The 22458-nt window shown below is 37.4% G+C and overlaps 1 protein-coding gene across 7 annotated transcripts in view; it reads right to left on the bottom strand.

Moving 5' to 3' along the window:
• Positions 1–3454: 3454 nt before the first annotated feature.
• The window catches only part of USP33 (ubiquitin specific peptidase 33), a 54756-nt gene continuing 35752 nt past the window's right edge, over positions 3455–22458 (bottom strand). For all 7 annotated transcript variants that reach the window (XM_058538334.1, XM_058538333.1, XM_058538328.1 and 4 more), the window contains 10 exons: positions 22153–22186; positions 20540–20585; positions 19696–19876; positions 19132–19258; positions 18284–18453; positions 17058–17139; positions 16203–16311; positions 7457–7559; positions 5051–5119; positions 3455–4647 (listed from right to left, as the gene is read on the bottom strand). In XM_058538334.1, the coding sequence (XP_058394317.1) occupies positions 4490–4647; positions 5051–5119; positions 7457–7559; positions 16203–16311; positions 17058–17139; positions 18284–18453; positions 19132–19258; positions 19696–19876; positions 20540–20585; positions 22153–22186 (1079 nt within the window). In that variant the 3' untranslated portion in view covers positions 3455–4489. The remainder of the gene's footprint in view (positions 4648–5050; positions 5120–7456; positions 7560–16202; positions 16312–17057; positions 17140–18283; positions 18454–19131; positions 19259–19695; positions 19877–20539; positions 20586–22152; positions 22187–22458) is intronic.

The following is a 22458-nucleotide window of genomic DNA, read 5'->3' on the forward strand; positions in this document are numbered from 1 at the left end:
TAAAGTACCCTGAATGACTAAATGAATTAATAGGGGAAGAGAGGAAGTCAGAGAGGGAGGAGAAGGGCTGCTTTTTTCTCTATCTAGAAAGAGAGAGGGTACCAAATATTAAGAGGTGGCAACAAAAGGATGACAATGGACCTTATACCTCCTCAATCTTAGCAAAAGCGGGCTAAGGTTATCTACTGCAGCCAGGGGAAAGGGAAGGTCTGGAAGAGCTGGTGTGGTAGTGTGCTATCCCAAGGAACTGACAAAGGATCACTAAGGATGTCACTAAGCACTGGGAGCTAAACTGATGCAAAAACAAATATTTTCTAATTACGACATAAAAGTATATTGATACTGTCAGCCTTCCCATCTTCTCTTTTTAAGTTCAATGATTCTAAATGGTTCTGAAATTCTATTCCTTCTTAAACTACATTTTAAAACTGAAAGTAGTTTAGTGATAGTTCAGGATATATGAATATTAACCCGTAACTATGTAATTAACTATGTAATTAACCTGAATATGTAATCTTATGCAAATCACCACCTTTCTGAGCAACGAAGTTATTTTGAGAATCAAGGGAGAGAAAACTTTTTAAATTGGGGGAGTAGGGTTGGTAACAATTGCTTATTCACCCCCAACTTTTTTTTTTTTGAAAAATTTCAAACCTACAGAAAAGTTCCAAGAATAGAATGAATCTCTGTGCCACTCACCTAGATTCACCAATTATTAATTCTTGCCACATGTGCACGCACACGCATGCTCTCTCTCTCTCTCACAGACATGTATCTCATATAGCATGACTTCAACTTTAAAAACTTTAGCATGTATTTCCTACCAAGGTCATTCTCTCACATTACTAGAGTAGTTAACCACACTCAAGAAATTTAACACTGATGCAGTACTATTATGTAATATATACTCCATATTCAAATTTCCCAGCCGGCCCGGTGGCGCAGGCGGTTAAGTGCACGCGCTGGGCTGCAGCGGCCCGGGGTTCGCCCGTTCGGATCCTGGGCGCACACCAATGCACTGCTTGGCAAGCCATGCTGTGGCAGCATCCCATATAAAGTGGAGGAAGATGGGCACGGATGTTAGCCCAGGGCCAGTCTTCCTCAGCAAAAAAAGAGGAGGATTGGCAGTTGTTAGCACAGGGCTGATCTCCTCACACATAATAAATAAATAAATAAATATATAAATAAATAAAAAGTACAGATTTCCCCAACTGTTCCAATATTTGCTCCTTATAAATTTATTTCCTCCAATTCAGGATCAAGCAAGGATCACACATTACATTTAGCTATCATGTTCTCTTAATCTTCATCAGCCTTTTTTTGTCTTTCATAATACTAATTTTTTGAAGAGTTCAGGACAGCTGTTTGGCACAATGTGCCTTTTTAAAAAATTATTTTGATTTTCCCCCTTCATGATCAGATTCAGATTAAACATTTTTGGCAGGCTTCTTACACAGATAATGTGCCCTTAAAAGTTACACATTTTGAAAAGGAGAAAGAGAATAAGATTACATCATCATGTGCCCATTATGTTAATTATATTGTATATAACCACACATGTAATTATCATAATCCTATGATCAAGTGTGGCAGACATGCAGATTTTCAAACCACTCTTCAAGAAAGTATTCACTGCCCAACTGAGAGGAATGTGCTTGGCTGACAGCATTTATCTGTTAGTTTCTCCAGTGTCAATTTGAGGTCACTCTCTTTTTCTAGGCAGCCACTAGCCAGTGACAGAACAAGGCGATAGTACTAGGGTCTAGCCATTTCTGCCCAACGCAAGACTCCTCTAATGGCTAATCTTAGCTCCAGATGTCCCCATGGGGCTGGTAGAGACTTTGTCAGGTCAGCGTTATGGTCTGATAACTCCTGCTCAATCCTGCTTCCTCCATTTTCTTTCACCAGTGTTACTCCCAAACAAATCATTTGCATTCCTAACTCCATCTCAACAGCTGCTTCCTGGAAAACCCAACCTGCAACATTCTCATTTAACAGATGAAAAAACCAAGATCAGAGAATTTTAAGTGTTGTTCCAAATCATAGCTGGAAGGTAATATAGCTACTAGGATTTGAATACAAGCAAACCGACTCCAGAGTCCAAAAACTAATCAACTTCGTGTTATAAATCAATGTACTCTTTTTTTTTTTTTTTGAGGAAGATCAGCCCTGAGCTAACACCCATGCTAATCCTCCTCTTTTTGCTGAGGAAGACTGGCCCTGGACTAACGTCTGTGCCCATCTTCCTCCACTTTATATGGGACACCGCCACAGCATGGCCTGACAAGTGGTGCTGCGGTGCACGCCCAGGATCCAAACCCGGGTCGCCAGCAGCAGAGCACACGCACTTAACCGCTATGCCACGGGGCCGGTCCCAATCAATGTACTCTTAACACATGTAGGCTCTCACTATCCCTTGACTGCAATTTTCCTATTTCTAAGCTTAAATATTTCCAAGCAAATCATCTTCAGAGAAACCATTTCTTTTATTTCACACCCATCAACACATATGCCAACCTTTAGCTGAAAGTCTATAGGACTGCTACCCCTTTACTGTGTTGTTACATATTTTGATGATTATAACGTAAAAAAATTATTTATGCTCTTGGAGACTGGTATTCTTTATCATCTTATATATCCCAATGACAGATGCTATTAGTGAACGTGACTAATACTATAATCTGTTTCTTTTTTTTTTTTATAATTTTATTTATTTATTTTTCCCCCCAAAGCCCCAGTAGATAGTTGTATGTCACAGCTGCACATCCTTCTAGTTGCTGTATGTGGGACACGGCCTCAGCATGGCCGGAGAAGCGGTGCGTCGGTGTGCACCTGGGATCCAAACCCGGGCTGCCAGCAGCGGAGCACGCGCACTTAACCGCTAAGCCACAGGACCGGCCCTATAATCTGTTTCAAAAGAAGATAATATATCACAGTGAATAAGAGCTTCGGTATGAAGTTACACCAACTTGAGTTGGAGTCCCAAAGCTGCCAATTCTTTGCTGTATGACTTTAGGCCAGCCACTTGACCTAAGTCATAGGGTTGTAACGAGGATTAAATGTTAAGTAAAGCACTTTAGTAGAATGGCTGAAACATCACAAGTATTCAATAAATGGCAAGCACTATTAAAAACAAACCTTTTTTGATTATCTCCTAAATGCCAGGCATTACACTAAACTCTGGTGATGCAGAGACAGATCAATAATATCGTTCAGTCCGAGGATCACAGTATAATTATAAGGAAGAAGAAAACTAAAAACTATAAATATATTTTTTAAATTCAAATAACTCTTAATGGCTGATGAATAAGTGCATCATTTCAAACATCCAAACTTTAAATACTACACTGAATGACTTCCTATTTTGCATACTTTGATTAAGAAATAACAGGAAGACATTAACAAACTTTATACCCTTCACCCTTAATATCTATCAAATAAATTCAACGTCCAAGTTATACATTTTTAAATAATTTTTATTGAACTGATTTTAACAACGCTGTTTTAGCTCATGGCAACTTGCCCCAAACCAAAACAAAGCCATCATGAATGCTATTCAACACCCTCAAAGTAATACAGTTTGCTCCTGTACTTGGAATTTAGTTAAACTTTTGACATCACATAATCAAGCAAATAGCAGTGCATACTATATTACTGAAAAAGACTTTATGCATTTCATTAAAAAAATCATTTTGCAAGTGGCTTCAGCTTTATCAACAATCTTATTGACACATTGCATACTTCATGCTCTCAAAATAAAATGTGCCCTAAAACTAAGTTTTTTTACTGATATTAATGAATACTATCTAGGTTTATAGGAATTAAAGTTTAACATTTTACCAGTATAAGAGGCAATAAGTTACTGATATCTGCTGACACAAATTCCACTCAAACTAAAAACATCCTTGATACATTCAAAAACACATTTCGTAAATATTAAGATGCTAGTTTATATGCTGCAGTGCAAAAGAAGTGACACCCTAACGTTTCCTGAGCTTTAGGAAGTTAACATTTTTCTGACTACGACTCTCAATTTAAAATAGGCTCTTTATTATATGAAGCCATGTCAAAACTATATAATTAAATTAGGTTTTTGGAGAACTGAAAAGATTGGTCAGAGTTACCGTGGTTTAGAGTAACGACAAAGTTTTCAAAGCAGAAGTATTTACAAAACTACAAAGGAGACTGTGGATTTGCATGTAGTATAAAGATCAAAGACGACCTGATTCCCAAATGATCATGATCAACCCTTCTCTTTCAAAAATATTACACTGAAAGACTTCCTGGTAAGTTATCTAGCATTAAATACACCAACCTGTAGTATATTATACATTTTAACATATTCTTCCATAATGCCCAGTAAGAAGGAATAAGAGAGAAAATATTAAAAATCAAGAAAATAAACATGCTTTTAGGAATGTTTTTTGCAAGTGTACATGTCAGGGGAAATGAAAATGATTTCTCATTAGAACTGTCTACATCCTCAAAATTACAAAGACCGAGTTTCTACTTCAATTTTTTCTTCTGCTTGTAGTGTATCAGGGTCAACGTGCACAACTGGAGGTCGCAGGATAACTTCGGGCCCTCCACCATATATAGACTGTAGAAAACTCCATGTTTCCTCAGATATCTGACCAGAATCTGCTCCTAAAATTAAGTGAATATAGAAAGAATAATATTTACAAATCTACATATTCATACTGCAAAGGCTTTTTCATTGTACCCCTCAGCATGAATCCTCTAGGAATGACTGAGAACTTCTGGAACGTGAATCTTCAGACTATCAGCCCATACTGTTATAAGCTGTAATTTTATGGTCTGTCTTAAAAAGTTAGAGATCCTTTTTCCTAGCTCCTATCAACAGCCTTAAAACCTTTCCTCAGATAAAAATTCAACGTTGGCAGCTTTTCCACTATTTGTCCTACTTCATGTATGAATCACATTGTTGAGCTAGGAAAAAAAAAAAACTGGCATAGATGGCTAGTGATGATATATTCTTAACAGTGACAAATCACTAACAAGTAAAGGCTTAAATATTAGTCCAACTTACCTTGCCTGAGCATTACACTGCCACACTTAGTGACTGCAATTTTAGTGTTGTCAATAGGACCCGGAGGATCTAAGTGACAAGGAAAAACAAATGATCAAAATGCATACTTTTCAAAGAAATGCACGAAAGATTTGCATATTTCTGTGTCTGAAATAATTGAGGGATGTAACTATATAATCAGATTGATTATTTTTCAGTCAGATTATTATAGTCAATTCTTAACTGTCTTCTCTTGAGCTTCTTCCTTTTTGGATCTTAGTTCCCCCAAAAGAGAACCAGGAAAGGTGAGAGGCTCTCTCACTATCAAACAAAATCTAATAGAAATGATTTCTTTGTTCTTTTTTTTTGTGAGGAAGATTGTCCCTGAGCTAACATCTGTGCCCATCTTCCTCTGTTTTGTATGTGGGATGCCACCATAGCATGGCTTTATGAGTGGTGCATAGGTCCATGCCCGGGATTTGAACCTGCAAACTCTGGGCCGCCGAAGCAGAGTGCATGAACTTAACCACTATGCCACCGGGCCAGCCCCTAGAAATGATTTCTTAACTATCCATTTGGGGATTACAGGTTAAAATGCACTTTTAAATGCTATAAAAGAACAATTCCTTTGTAATTTAAAAAAAATTATGTAGTTCTCGATTTGTTTCAGATTGTCATTACTTAAACTAAAAACAATAGGGCCAGCCCCGTGGCTTAGCAGTTAAGTGCACATGCTCTACTGGCGGCCCGGGGTTCGGATCCCGGGCGCGCACCGACACATTGCTTCTCTGGCCGTGCTGAAGCCGTGTCCCACGTACAGCAACTAGAAGGATGTGCAAGTATAACATCCAACTATCTACTGCGGGTTTGGGGAAAAAAAGGAGGAGGATTGGCAATAGATGTTAGCTCAGAGCCGGTCTTTCTCAGCAAAAAAGAGGAGGATTAGCATGGATGTTAGCTCAGGGCTGATCTTCCTCACAAAAAAAAAACTAAAAACAATAAAAGCATTACAAAATGAAATGTTAAAATACATCCTTTTTTTGTTTGTTTTTGTGAGGAAGATCAGCCCTGTGCTAACATCTGCCAATCCTCGTCTTTTTTTTTTTTTTTTTTTTTTTTGCTGAGGAAGACTGGCCCTGGGCTAACATCCGTGCCCATTTTCCTTCACTTTATGTGGGAGGCCGCCACAGCATGGCTTGCCAAGCAGTGCATCAGTGTGCGCCCGGGATCCGAACCGGCGAACCCCGGGCCGCCTCAGTGGAACATACACACTTAACCACTTGCGCCACCGGGCCAGCCCCTACATCCTTTTTTTAATGTAAGGAAGAAAACCTTATTTGTTTTCCCCTTGAATACAGAAGTACAGTGCATGTTCATTATCAAAAGCTGTAAAAAAAAGGCACAAGGAAGAAAAAAATACTGTAATCCCACTATAGAAAGAGAGGCAAACTATTTTATTTTTGTGGTCTTTTTGCCTTTGCATATTTGCCTTTTATTATTATTATTTTTTTTTTTTGAGGAAGATTGGCCTTGAGCTAACATCTGTTGCCCATCTTCCTCCCATCTGTTGCCCATCTTCCTCCTTTTTTCCTTTTTTTCTCTCTCCCCAAAGACTCACTAGATAGTTGTATGTTCGAATTGTACACCCTTCTAGTTGCTCTACGTGGGATACTGTCTCAGCATGGCTTGATGAGGAGTGTGTAGGTCCGTGCCCAGGATCCAAACTGGTGAACCCCGGGCCACCAAAGCCGAGCGCTTGAACTTAACCACTAAGCCACCCGGCCGGCCCCGCCTTTATTTTTGTTAAATACAAAAAGTTCAAACTATGCACACTGTATTGCAACCTTTTTCATATATCAAGAACATCTTATTTTTAAATTATTAAATAGTGTCACACAAATTATTTTTAAAGTCCACACAGTATCCATTGTAATGGATAAACCATAATTTAACCAATCTTATTGACGGACAGATTTTTTTTTAACTTTTCAATTTCAATATTAAGATAGCAGACTAATTTTGTTCAGTTCTTTGTTCCTGCTATGAATATGCTATAATTCATGAAATAGGTTTTAGAAAATTAAAAACAACCAAAATATAAACTAGAATGTAAGATCCCTGAGAGCAGAGACCTTTTTCTCTCTTGTTTACTGGTATAATCCCAAGTGCACAGAGATATTCAAAAAATATCTGTTAATACTTCTACAAAAATAACATATTGCAACAGATTGAATTCAGAAGCAGATATGAAAATGCAGCTGTCTTGTACTAAGTACAAGAAATTTCAAAAATGTAAAACAACGCCACTCTTCTGTTTTTTATTTTAGAAAAGGTATGTTCGGTAAAAATGTTATTTACATTAAAAAAATATTTGTTAAATAAACAAACAAATCTGCAAAGAATTTCATTTTTCAGTTAACCACTTACCTCCATCTTTACCCTTCACAAAACTTTCCCATTCTCTAAACCACTGCATACTGATGCAATAAAAAGTAGCTGGAGAGTCCTCTTCCTGGAATGCTCTGTTGAGCTATGGGGGAAAAAAAAATCCGTGACTTAACATCTAGAACTTGTTTTGTAGCATAACAATAAAACCACTCTACTCCAGCATCTGATAAGGCCAATTCCTCATACACAAAGAATGTGATGTACATCGATGCTAAATTATCTTAATACGAGGATACATCGTAACACCCATTAATAAACATTCTAGATTATGTCTCAAAATTTACCAAGTATACACACAAGGGACATAAAAGATTGGATAAGTGGAGATGGTCAAGGCAAAGTCTTCAAAACAATAAATACTCCATATATTTATTAAAAATCTGACGTGTAAATCTTATTTAAACATACCACATCCACTGTCTACAGCTTACTTCTAGTCACTTAAGGCATCGGTCGACATGCTGCTATTAAATACACAATGCTGCCACGAATGATCTCGTACATGTCACTTCACAGACAATATACACGTATATATAGGATAAATTCTCGACAGGGGTGGGACAGTCCCGGAAGATGTTCCACTTCCTCCCCTAGTCCTAAGTCCTAAGGAATGGGTACATGACTCAAACTAGGCGAAACTCTACTAGAAGTGGAACTCTTCAGAGGAGTAACCTAAAGGTGAATGGAGTCACTCCAATGTCAATTTCGTTACTATATACCCAGGGCTACCTTGGTTCCTGAATTTCTGGAGGTCTGGTTATTCAAATTTTCTTTTCAATAAATCTCTTTTGTGCTTAAGTTAGCCAATCTGGCTTCTACCACTTTCAACTAAAGAAACCCACTGACAGAAAAACTGGTGTAGAAACAGAGGTAGAGGCAACAGAGCCTGAGCAAAATGAAGGGTATTTGAAATTTATCTAGGGCCAGCCCCGTGGCTTAGCGGTTAAGTGCACACTCCGCTGCTGGCGGCCCGGGGTTCGGATCCCGGGCGCGTACCGACTCACTGCTTCTCCGGCCATGCTGAGGCAGCGTCCCACATACAGCAACTAGAAGGACGTGCAGCTATAACATACAACTATCTACTGGGGCTTTGGGGGGGAAAATAAATAAATAAAATTATAAAAAAAAAAAAAAGAAATTTATCTAAATGTAACAGTGTGAAACGGCAGCGAGACTCCTAAAAATATTTCATGATGGGTAACTAAATGCCCATGGTACACAGTACTTGTGGACAAAGACAACCAAGTTCAGATGTCTCTCCTATAATCAAAACCCTGCAATTGTCCCCAAAGATTCTAATAGCCCAGAAGTACCTCCATGGTCTGGCCCCATGATTTGACATCATCTTCTAATACCTTCTTCTTCATTTATTCACTTCTGCTCATACGGACCTCTTTGTTATTCCCAGAACCAAGCAGATACATTTCTGCCTCTCAAAGCTTTTGCATGGCTAACACTTCTTTTTGCAGATATGTGACTATCTCCCTCATCTCCTTCAAGTCTTTGCTTAAATGTCACCTTCTCGATGAGGCCCATCTTCATTACCCTGTTTAAAAGTGCACCTGACTCCTCCCCTCATCACTGGACTCCTGATCCGTCTTATCCTGTTACATATTTTCCTTTTCCATAGAACTCATCACCTTTTAATGTATAATGTATTATTCATTAAATCTAAGTTCTTTGAGGGTAGGGATCCTTCTGGGACACAAGATAGCTGCTTCCATAGAATAATGAAAGGCAATAAAAATGTTGTGGCTGTCTCTGGTGGTTAGCAAAGAAATCAAGGCATGTTTGTCTCAAAGTATAGAATCAAAGTTAGGACTTTCTGTGATATACAACTCATCCCTAGAGAACTAAGATTTCTGAAATGTAATGTCAGACTGATTCTGCCAGATGAATCCATTTAATTCATAGCATTACCAGGTTTGGACACTTTTAGGACTTTCTTTATCTTTGGCATTAGGATGTTTCTTCCTGATGTGTCCAGATGGGAGCTTGTAAAAATTTAGTTAAGTACAATCACTCATTAATTTAAAGGCATCTGTTTTTCTTTAGTTCTGGGAAATTTTTCTAAACTGTTGCTCTAAAAGTAGTTCCTTCCTTCTATTCTTTTCTAAAACACCTATTAGAAAAACACTGGATGCTTTATCTACCCAACATGTTGAAGCTTTTCTTTGTTTTCCATCTGTTTATCCTTGTGCTTCATTTTAGGAGGAACCCTTTGCTAGATCTTTCCGTACCTAATTTGCTCTCCAGCAGCATTTATTCTGCCCTTCCATCAATCCATCTATTAAGTCTTGTTTTGTTTTTAGGATACAATGTCCTTATGCATCTCCCTGAGGATCAATCATATTTATTTTAAGGCATACTTCAGAAAATCACTATTCTTTGTAGATATTACAAGCGAAGATAATGGTTTCTTTAACTGACCCAAGTGTGCACATTAACTGCCCTATCCAAGCAGACACCTTCATGCTTGCTGCCTTGTACAATGCAGGAACAGAATGCTGAGAGTATTATTGCTATCTGTCACTGCCAAGCTTGAAGCCTGTGTGGTCATTTCCTGTGGCCTTTGGTTTACTTCTTAATCCGATCCTATCTGCTTTTTCAATTTTTCAGAAACTACACTTAATTTCCATTCCGTCAACGTCACCTAATTTTGTACTCCAGTGTTATTTTTTATACTAACACACTGCTTTGTCAAAAAAAAAGGGAGGGGGTAGAATAAGACAAAAAAACCCTGGTGTTATGGAATAATCATAGATTTGTGTTTTAAAAAAAACAGCTTTATTAAGGTATAATCCACCCAATGTTAGTATAAAGCTCAAAGGTTTTCAGTGAATTTATAGCTGTGCAACTACCACCACAATCCAGTTTAGAATACTTCTGACAACCCAGAAAGTTCCCTCACACCAGTTTGCACTCAATTCTTTCCTCTCAGCCCCAAGAAACCACTGATCCACTTCAGCTCCATAGTTTTTCATTTTTTGGACATTTCATATAAATGGAATTATACATTACATAGTACTTTTTATGTCTGCCTTCTTTCACTTGGGCATAATGTTTCTGAGATTCATCCACGTTGTTGCATCCATCAGTAGTCCAACTTTTTTTATTGCTGAGTAGTATTCCATTGTATGGCTATACCACAATTTGTTTATCCATTTGCCAGCTGATGGATACTTCAATTATTTCCAGTTTGGGACAATTATGAGCAATACTGCTATAAACATTTGTGTACAGGTTTTTGTGAAGATAGTTTTCATCTCTCTGGAGTCAATACCTAGGAGTGAGACTGCTGAGTCATGTGCTAAGTGTTTGTGTAACCTACAAGAACCTGCTTTGTCATTTGGCATGTAACATTTTGCATTCCCACCAGTGATGTTCATATTAGAATTCTAGTTGTTCTGCATTCTTGTTAGCATTTGATATTGTCCACCTGTTTATTCTAGCCATTCTAGGAAGTGTGTAACAGTATCCATCGTGGTTTTAATCTGCTTTTTCCTAATGACTATTGATAGTGTATCTTTTCATGTGATCAGTCATATCTTAAGGATAATGTCTTTAAAATCTTTTGCTTATTTTTAAACTGGAATATTTGTTTTCTTGAGTTGTATGAATTCTTTATATAGTCTAGATATAGTCCTTGGAGGACATGTGCTTTAGAAATACCTAGAACTTACACTGGATTTGGGTCTACCTTCCTAACCCACAATGTTTCTCCCATTACTACCATTCTTGGTCTTACTGAATGTCTCATTCACTGAGATGATATCCCACATTACTTCTGACTATGGAACTCATTTTATACAAAATAAATGAAGAAATGGGCTCACCAACCTTACCATGTGGCATCACCTAAAAGCTACTGGCCTGGGTGGCAAAACTCTGTGGGGCTGGCACTATCGTATATGATGTGGCATACGCTCCAAACTAGAAACCAACATATGGTGCTGTTCTTCCCATAAGCAGAACACATGGGGCAGGTACCAGGTAAAGGAAGTGGAAGAGCTTGTCTACCACTATCCATTGACGTACTCACAAAAGCTTTGCTTTGCATCACCACAACTTTGGCCTCTACTAGTTTGGAGGTATTAGCTCCCAAAGGGACACAATAATGGCTTTAGTGGACTGGCAGTTGAGACACTCCTCTGGTCATTTTGAGTTCCTCATGTCACTGAACCAAGAGGCAAAGAGGGGGTTACAGTACTGGCTATATGAAGGGTGCAATAAAATGACTGCTACCAACAGGAGCAAGGAGGACTACGTCTGAAAACCAGATTATATCCACTGTATTAGTTTCAGAGGGCTGTTGTAACAAATTACCACAAACTTGGTAGCTGAAACCAGATATTCTCTCAAAGTTCTGGAGGCCAGAAGTCCAAAATCAAGGTGTAGGCAGGACCATGCTTCCTGGGAAGAGTTTAGGGGAGATTCTGTTCCTCGCCTCTTCAAGCTTCTGTTTTGTGGCTAGATACTCCAGTCTCTGCCTCCTGGTTTCACATTGCTTTCACCTCTTCTCTATGTATCTCTCCTCTGTGCATCTCTTTATAAGAACACTCATCAATGGATTTAGGACCCATGCAGATAATCCAGGATGATCTCATCTAGAGATCCTTAACTTATTACATAAGCAGAGACCCTTTTCTTCAAATAAAGTCAAATTCACAAATAAGGTCAATTCACAAGGATTAAAACATGGAAATACCTTTGGGAAGACCACCATTCAACACACTACAAGCACCATTCAGTTATTTCCATATCCAGAGGTTAAAAACTAATAGACAGCTAGAGAAATCTAACACAGGCAAGACCACAAAGAGCTCAGACTCTTCAGGAATGAAGGTCTGGTTTAGTGTACCAGGTAAACACAAATATAACCAGCTGAAGTGCTGGCTGAGAAAACAGGGAATATGGAATAGGTAGTCATCAACCGTAGACACATATTTCTTCCTTACCCAATGTACGTATTTGTAAACATTTACCAGTTTGTAAAAAATTACCAATTTATTTTTCCTTTCATTCCTCTACTATTTCATATAAGGTATGTTGTTGGTGGTTAATCTTATATTCTTTAGATTACAGAACATAAAAGGGACATCGTGACTGAACTAACTGAACTAAAGGTGAATGACCATCACCCAGAAAAGGATATAATGAGTACTGGGACTTTGGTCTCCCAAGTTTAGGGATAGGGTAAATGCTGCATGTATTCATGTATGAGTTAGTTGCATCACGTTAGGCAGAAACACGATACTGTTGCTACTGTTGTTGCTTAGATGTACGAACGCATATGGATGCTAAGTTGACAAGGGGGCAGGCTGACCTGTCTTGTCTGTTAATGCATCATTTCCATTCATTCTTACACTCTCTTCTATGAAGCAGAGACTACCTTTTCCGTGATCCCTTGCCAGTAGTGCTCCAGATTAGGCACTACCAATGATATACGCAATATATGGAAGGCACAAGACAAACATTCTTCCCCCATTCTGGTGGCTGCTGTGGGCACGACTGCGGCATCCACAGATAGCACAAACAGGGTTTTGCCACTACTTCCAAGCATCTTCCCAAGAATCCCTCACTTGGTGTCATAGCCAGCTAACATCTTTAACAGCAGCATCTTGTGTCTTCTGAGCATCCTCAGAGAATCCCACCAGGGACCTGAGATTAGAGGTTTATCAGGTTTCTGAGCATTCTCCTGAGAACTACCAGTGGCAAACAGCATAGATAGCTTTCAGAGGCTTTCTGCAATTTTCGATTTTTTAACTTTGAAACAATCTCAAACTTACAAGAAAACTCCAGTATAAAATAAAAGAAATTTTCTTTTCCTAAACCATTTCAGAGTAAGTTGCTCAGAAAATATTTTCCTCCAGAACTCTTGGTGTATATTTCATACATATAAGGACTTTTTCCTCCATAGTTAACACAAATGATAAACATCTGGAAATTAACACTGATATAATACTAGCATCTAACTCTCAGATTCCATTAAGTTTTTCCAATTGATCCAACAATGTCATTTATAGCCAAAGGATCCAGTTAAGAATCACTTGTTGCATGTAACTTCCTATTTCCTTTAATTTGGCATAGTTCCTCAGTCTTTCCTTGACTTTCACGTCCTTGACAATTTTGAAGACTACAGGCCAGTTGTTTTGTTTTTTTTTTAAAGATTTTATTTACTTTTATTTTTTCCCCCCAAAGCCCCAGTAGATAGTTGTATGTCATAGCTGCACATCCTTCTAGTTGCTGTATGTGGGATGCAGCCTCAGCATGGGCGGAGAAGCGGTGCGTCGGTGCGAGTCCGGGATCCGAACCTGGGCCGCCAGCAGTGGAGCACGCGCACTTAACCGCTAAGCCACGGGGCCAGCCCTACAGGCCAGTTGTTTTATAAGATGTCTCCCGATTCTGGTTTGTCCGTCTTTCCTCATTTGAGATTCGGATTACGCATCTGTGTACCAAGTAAGTGACATTGTGTTCTTCTCGCTGTATCCTATCCCGGCACATGGTTTTGATTTGCTCCATTTCTGCTGATGCTCACTTAATAAGTTCATTAAGGTGGGGCCAGGCTTCTCTGCTTAGTTTTTGTCTTTATAATTAATAAGTATTTTGTAGGGAATAAGTTGAAATTATGTTAATATTCCATTCCTCATCAACCTTTCAATTTATTCACTTATTTATTTATATCAGTATGGATGCAACATCTTCTATTTTGTTTAATGGGTTATAATGTTACTATAATTTATTTTGAAGCTCAAATTGTCCCAAATGTGGCAAGTAGGAGTCCCTTCAAGCTGGCTTCCGTGTACTTTTGACAGGTTCCTATCATTCTTCAAGAACTTTAATTTCTGGCACAGTAAGATGTTCCAGGCTCATCTTGTAATTCCCCTGCTCCAGACCTGAGAGCTGCCATTTCTCCAAGGAGGGCTGGTTCCTTTTAGTGGAGAAAGATGTTTGGAAGCCAAGATCCGATGAGAGCCAGGTATGCTCAATCCTACTGCAGTTATCACTGCTCCCAGGTCCTTTCAGTGACAGAGTTAGGGAATTAATATATGTACATTATTTGTTTCTATATATTCGTACACACATACACACATTTATACCTCTATATCTATGTATGTATGACCATGAGTTCACAAAGATACCTATAACTTAAATCTAATAACACAGAGTCCATTTCTGTTTTCTCCCTTTCCATACCCATAACCGCCTTATCTGGCAATGAGAAACCTGGATCTCGTTATACTTTTTATTTGATTGATTCTTCAAATGGAACCAATCCCTCGATTCTACCACTGCCACTATACTGCGCCCCTTCACACACCAATCCCCAGCCAACATGGGCATCCATTCTCATCTTGCCTGGGTTCCAACACCCTTGACTGAGCCCGCGCCAATACACAAAAGCTCTCTTTACCCTGCCTGGGCTCTGAAACCCACTCTGCACCACTGCCCGATTCCTACCTTCAGAATGGCAACCTTTCCCACTTCATCTCCTGAAAGTCTGCATGTCCTTCACTGCATTTCCTGAAAGTCAGCATGTCCTTCACTGCATTTCCTGAAAGTCAGCATGTCCTTTACTGCATTTCCTGAAAGTCAGCGTGTCCTTCACTGCCCAGTCCTTTAAGTAACTGTTTAAGTCTTTCATTGCCTGTACTCCTATTCTACTGAAAATACTTAGAATGGCTTCTGTTGATCAATCCCTAATGGATCAGTCATTAGCCATTTATTTAAGCATTCATGGGATGAATTAGTTTTAATATTCAACTAAAATTTTCTCTCAGATTTAGGAAGCAAATGAGGCCCAAGCACAACAAAAAAACTCATACCTGTAATATCTTCCTGTGTATGTGAAAATTTCTTTACTTTAGCACAGGCACAAAAACAGCCCTAAATCTATGAAGAGAAGCAGGTGTGTCCGCGCATGTGTGTGCTCGCACATGCGGGCGCATGCTGGGCAGTCACAACATGGAATGTACTGTTCATCTATTCTGTCTGCTCAATAACTTCTCCCCCTCTTTTGCTAAAAGAATCTCAATTTTCTCTTACAGAATTATCCCTTCATCTAATATAGTTTCAGTAGGATTACCACTGAACATGCCTCTCAAGTGACCAAACTCTACTAGGATTCTCTACTGGTAACTTGGATCGTAAAGAGTTGGAGCTGTGTTACTGAGAGCAGCACTTTGAAGAGACTTACTTCTTGCTCCCTAGATAAACGGGACTATACTAGTCCTTGTCCACAAAACCCGGTTGTTCAGCATTTCTTATTGATTCTGTGATCAGACTTTCTGCTGCTTGCAATCAAGGAACGCTTCATAATACACTCACTTTGTAGAAACTGGGTATATTTACACAGAGAGTCCCCCAAAACAATATTATATTTCACAGAGGGGAGAAAGTAGAGAATACAGTCTGGTAGTTGCTTTCAGAAAAACACTAACTTAAGGAAACCTATAATTCACCATTTCAATAAGGACCTTTCTTGCCAGTGCTAATCCATAAAACAAAATTTATTACCAAACCATGAAAACTAAAACCCACACAAGGAGACCTTAACTCACTAGATTTGTAGTGACTTGCCTGGGGACTCTCACTGTTACGCACCCAATCTATTACAACTCTTTCATGCAATCAGTTCATTATCGTAATATAGTTCCGCTAATTGTTAGCTCTTTATCTTTACCCTGGATCATATTTACAATTTGAAAAACATCACGTTTTTTACCCGGATAAAAATTTCCAATTCAGTTTTTCTTCTTTTTTCAATTTTCTCCGCCTCAATTTGGCAAGTGTGACAAATGTACAAATGGTTGACAGCTGGTCCTCCTCCATACCTAAAGTATGAAGAATTTAATAATTACAGGAATCTTGAAGAAAGCTGATGTCTCCAACTTTTAGTCAATGGCTACATGCCTAGTAAAGAATAAATCCTCCCAGGAAAATTGTCAGTCATACTTAAACTAATGTAAAAATTAAATAATCAAAAGGACTGGATGTTATGTTTATAATGGTCAATGACTTGATCAATTTATTGACTAACCTGTTTTTATCTATATTTCAACTTTCCCTTATAGCTACTTCTGCTACAAAACATGTTTGAGGCAACAACAACACAAAGTAGAAGAAGTCGCTTTTAAAAATGAGCATACAACATATAAATCTTAGTTACACACAGCCATGGTCTTAAGTTTTAAACATGAGGCTTCCCCTGGCCACTCAAGAAGTCATGGAACGAATTATTTTCAATATTTACCTAAGGAAAACATAATAAGGAAATTATGTATGAAACGTTTTAAAATAAAATTTTTAACTTTAAAGTTCAAGAGTTAAATATTAGGCACAGTTTTACAAATACAGGTAATCTGAACATAAAAATTAGAATTAATTATCCAGATTAGTGCCACACTAGCTACAAAGTCTTCCTACTCATACTTCAGAGGGAATGCAAGAAGGAAAGGGGAGATATTCTCCATAAGCAACATACAGCACAAGGAACATATATGAAATAATCCAATCCCCTTTAAACCAGTTTCATAAACTGATTTTCACAATATCATACTGTCTGATTTAAAGAACAAACCTGCTATATAGGTTATCCCAAATGTTCTGAGGCAGCATCAAAACCAGGTCTTCAATATAACTAGCTTTTCGTGGAGGAACACCTAAAAAAGTTTAGATGGGTCTGTCTCATTCTTAAATTCCTTTATATTATTTTCAAAGGTTAAACTCATTTTATAACTGATTAATCACTGGCATTTTTCAATCATTATTCTTAAAACTCCTCCCCAAAAGGTTAAAAGTTAAGTAAGTATAAGCATTTTTTGGTGATTATGTTCCTAAAGATGAACATATTTCTTGAAACAGAGAAAAATCAGTTAACCAAGATCTTCAAGTATTTAACTTACGTAAATCTCTACTAAGTCTTGACTGTGTATTGGGGGAAATTTGAGATAAATAAGAGACAACCTTTCCTTCATGGAGCTTATGAGCTAGCAGAAGAAATGAAGCACTTATATAAGTAACTATAGTAAAAGACAGGCACAGAGAAATGCCATAAAAGATTTACGGGGAAATTCAGAACAGAAAGAGGCTTATGTTAGTAGTTCAAGTAGGGAAATAACAAGAGAAGAATTCACCTACAGAAATATTCAAGGTTGAGGTTTCTAAATCCAATACAGGAGATTCCTACTATCTCTTATGGTTTCACCGCAAAAATAATTAATGAGAATATTGATCTTCAACCATGAAATTTAATCAAGGTACCACACTAAGGTGTTATCATCATGGGAACAAACATAGCCAATCACAAAAGCATTAAGTTATACTTAGCAAATAACTATATGAGGCTTTTTTGTTAAATTCCAAGTACATTTTCATACTCAGGAAAAGGGCCAGCTATTCATGTAGACAAAAGGGATAAGAGCCACAAATACAGTGGGTAGCTGAATGCCTCTCGGCCGAGAAAAATGATGCGTAATAAAAGTGCTCACTGTATTGTCATTGGCTGTTTATGTATCTGTCTCTACTACGAAATTACAGCTCTGAGAACAGAAATAGCATCTTAGGTATTCTCCGGCTCTAGCACAGGAGACTTAATAAATATCTGTTCTATGAAGAAGCTACAGATTACTATAATCAGAAGAAAAGGCCAATTCCTGAAACCATAGCGAATTGAACACACTTAAGCTGGACTGCAGATGGGAAAATGGAAAATAAGTGGGAGAGGAAAATTCTTGGCTCTTTCCTAATTTGTAAATTATTTAACAGCAAACTCCCACCATTACTTTCCATTACAGAACTTCTTACCTCCATGAATGCAGAGAAAATCGTTATTTGAAATAGGACCAGGTTCAGCAAAGGTCTTAAATTTATTTAGCCACTGTCGAGAAATATAAAACTGAAGGAGACTTGGTTCCATTATGTTCAACAGATTTGATATCCGTCGCCTCTCTTTTTGTGCCTCTTCACTGCTCTTCCTATGAAGGACAATGATTCATTAAATTCAATGTGCACTTTACTCCATTAGACTAGTAAGTGGATTTTCCCTGTTCCTTATTAGACTTAGCATACACATTAATACTGTGAATCTTACTAGGTCTTGGGAACTATTCAAGAGAAAAACACTTTGTATCACCCCCCATTACATTATATACCTCTAGCGGCAATACTGAATCTTAACTATTGGTATCCTCATAACTACTGGTACATAGTAGGCATTCAAATGTTTGTTAATAAGATCAATCTAAATAGCTGTTTTCCTCTTTCAATAGCTGGCACTTAATCTTTTAAAAGATACTGAAAAATACCAAAGATTTATTTTTATAGTAATACTTCCTTTATTAGCTATTTTAGGAGAAAATCTGGTACTTAATTTCTACCGTCAGCACCTAGTTTTCTTTTTATTAAAACCAATCTTTCTAAAACCAAATATATTCCTTTGCCCTTCAACTAAATGAATTAACATTTTCTTAACACAGGATCATTCTGCATGTAACGTTTCACTCTATTTTACTCACATAATGAAATGAGAGTAAAATAATTTCTAATCTTCACTCAGCAATCCATTTTGAAAGTCTTCAAAGCCACTAACAACCCCAAAGTGAGATATTCTTTCATATTTGTCAAAATAGCCTATTCAGGAGTTACTTCCTTACCTGTAGAAAAGAACATAAGCTTCAGCATTTTGTACAGTAGATTCTGAAACTTCAGTGACACTTTGATCATCAAATTCATACCAGAGATTATTTAAATTGTTTCGGCAGTAGGCGATATAGTGTCCACCTGAATTGCAGTGGAAAAATTTAAATCATTTCAGTAATACAACATTAACACAAGAACGGAAGATAAACTACTTTTTGTATCCCCAGTTCCTAGTGCAAACTGAGATACAGCAAGAACTATGCTCCTATTTTTTTCCAGTACGCAGTCTCACCACCATCACTTGAGGAAATGAAATAAGGACAGAAAATGTAATCTTAAAAAACCCAGTATAAACATGATCATGTTAAAGTCTTCATTATTTAACTTCATACAAAACATAATTTCCAGTATTTCAGAGTAAAATTATTCAATTTCCTAACACGTTTTTAATAATTAAAATAAAATAAAAATCCATCTTTACATGTTTTCTTTTGTTCAGTCAGGTCTTATTTACGAGATCCGTTCAGATGTTTACTTTTTTTTTAATCTAAGAACATGTGTCAAACTTGTATACTTACTACTTGCAGTTCCGTGATGACAAATGACTGACAGAAGATCATAGGTAACAATTTGAGCTGGACTATCTTTAGCAAGAAATGGCTGAAGATCCAGGCCTTCCAGTGGAAATGAAACATGGGTACTGATTTTGGTGGAAAACATCAGTTCATGTCTGAATCTTTTAAGATGAATGCATAAAATCTAAAAGAAAAAGGTAAGATCATTTAAAATTCTATTGTTTTACATGCTAGATAATTTTTCCCCCCCCAAAGCCCCAGTAGATAGTTGTATGCCATAGTTGCACATCCTTTTAGTTGCTGTATGTGGGACTCGGCCTCAGCACGGCTGGAGAAGCAGCGTGTCGGTGCGAGCCCGGATCCGAACCCGGGCCGCCAGTAGTGGAGCGCGAGCACTTAACCGCTAAGCCACGGGGCCGGCCCATAAAATTCTATTGTTTTACATGCTAGATAATTCAATGTGTATATTTAATAGACTCTTTTAAGTGTCAAGGTTAAACATTCTCCTGCAATTATGATAATTGGATTCCAGATATTAAAATGTGGAAATGGTGAAACACAGTACTTCCTAAGTTCACAACTACTGGCTTTTCTAATTTTATACTTTATACCTGCAAGATCCTACAAGGTCTGATTAAACTGTGTTCAATAGTTTTACTGTAAGGGCACTTACTTGGTATGTAACTCAGTATTTTAAAAATGGATAATCCTAATAGGGTATACATAGCAACCAGTGAATAGAACCACTCCACTCTTCAACCACGCTGAAGAATTTACTACGTTGTGTTACGTTAATGCTTTATGTTCCTACCACATAAAATAAACTGAATTATAATAAAGCCCATACCTCAGGAAACTTTTGTACTTTACAAAACTTTACTCCATTCCTCAACCTAAGGGGGGAAAAGGAAAAAAAACAATTTAAATAAATCTATTTCCCATACGAATCTACAAAAGCTTTAGTATTTTCAAATATACAGCAAAATCTTTTAGAAAATGCAGAGACAAAAGGTATTAGACAAAAAATGCTGACTACCCATATGCTACCCCATTTAAAAGTACATATTAATAAAGCACTGGAGTCCCTTATTTAAAAAAATTATTTCAACCAAGATATCAGTAATAAAAATTTAGGGAGTTGTGTAATTCTTTGATGAAAACTAATTTTTTTAAACAAATGTGTTACCACCCATGGTCTGGCTATGCCTTTATAACATCCAAATATCAAGTTAAACTGGGTAAAATAAAATTGCAATTTTATAGAATTGGTTGGTCAGGTCAATATAACCTTTATTCTTAACTGTGGAAACAAACAACCCGAGATAAATGAAGGGTGGTTGTTATTAACAGTCAATATTAGCATACGCTTGACAGATCTCTACTGCGGATTTGGGGGCAGATGCAAGGTTCTCTTCCATCTTCACTACTTTCTTCTTCCTCATCAGCGTTACTTTTTAAGGAAGGTTCCCCCCTCCAGACCAACTCCCTCTTTAGCCATCAGCTATGGCCTTCAAGGACAAACTGATAATAAATACTTTCTAAATCACTAGAGGTGTATTTTTTTCTAGAAAGTACAAGGCAGCTTTTCATCTTTACAATATACCCCATTCCTTTTTGTCATGAGGAGGACCAACAGCTGCAGATCAACATTTCCCTGGGGTTACTGCCAACAGCCAGAAGTTTGTACTATGAAGATTCTAGATTTTATTAGGAGGCTATTATTTTTTTATTACAGAGACTCAGAAAAATTTCCCAGTTCACCCTACCTCAAACATATTTGCCTTCAATTCTCCAATTACTTTTCTTTTCTAACTTACCACCAAGAAGCCTTAAAAGCCTAAATTTATTACAAGATAGAAAAAGGCAGCTAGTAGTAGATATAAAGAAACAAAATCATACTTTTCTTAACTATCTTTCTATTCTGCCCTCATAGAGCAGGTAACATGAAAGTTGGTGTAACCTTTCCGAATTTTACCCAGATTTGAAACTATGTACCTTTATAGTCCCTTTCACTTCCTGAGTGTAGCCTGCTAACCTGGTAATCCAGAAGAGAGTATTGCCTTATTTAGGATGACAAAACTTAACCTATGTAATGAAAATGTATGTTACATATCCTAGTATATCTTACATAAAATATCTGGAAAATGTTTTATGCAAAATCACATACTTTTTTTTTAGCATAAAAAGCATTTTATTTGCTAGAAGTTGCTGAGCAAAAAATTATACTTATATCTCAAAATACACTTTCACATCTTAAACAAGCCTATTAAATCTGTTAAAATTTTTACCTCAAATTTGTTCTACACAACAACCAGTCTCTCTATTTTTACAAGGACAAAGCTTACTGGTCTTTTCTAAACGAAGTGGAAAATTAACTCCACACGCCCAATTCATATAACCAAGAAAAATATCATTTGAAATATAAAACATGCAATTCAAAGTATTGTCAATGACACTTACTTTTTGCATTTTTCACAACTGTACATATTGTCACCTGAAAACGGAACAGATCTGGTTATTCCTCTCAATGAAAAGCAAGTTATTTTCTCGTGGTTCTGCAGTTCTTCAAGTTTGCCACAGGCAGACCTCGCAGTACAGTAACACAAAGCTCACATTTTTTAGTTTCTGCTCAAGAGTCAGCTCATGACATTTACTTTGCCTAAAACAACTTGCACCTCTCTTTACAACCTTGAAGGCCTATCACAAATAACATCCTTTCCATTTATTCACTCAACAAAATTTACTGACCACCTACGATATGTCTAA

Source organism: Diceros bicornis, chromosome 4, assembly GCF_020826845.1.
Source record: "Diceros bicornis minor isolate mBicDic1 chromosome 4, mDicBic1.mat.cur, whole genome shotgun sequence".
Lineage (NCBI taxonomy): Eukaryota > Metazoa > Chordata > Mammalia > Perissodactyla > Rhinocerotidae > Diceros > Diceros bicornis.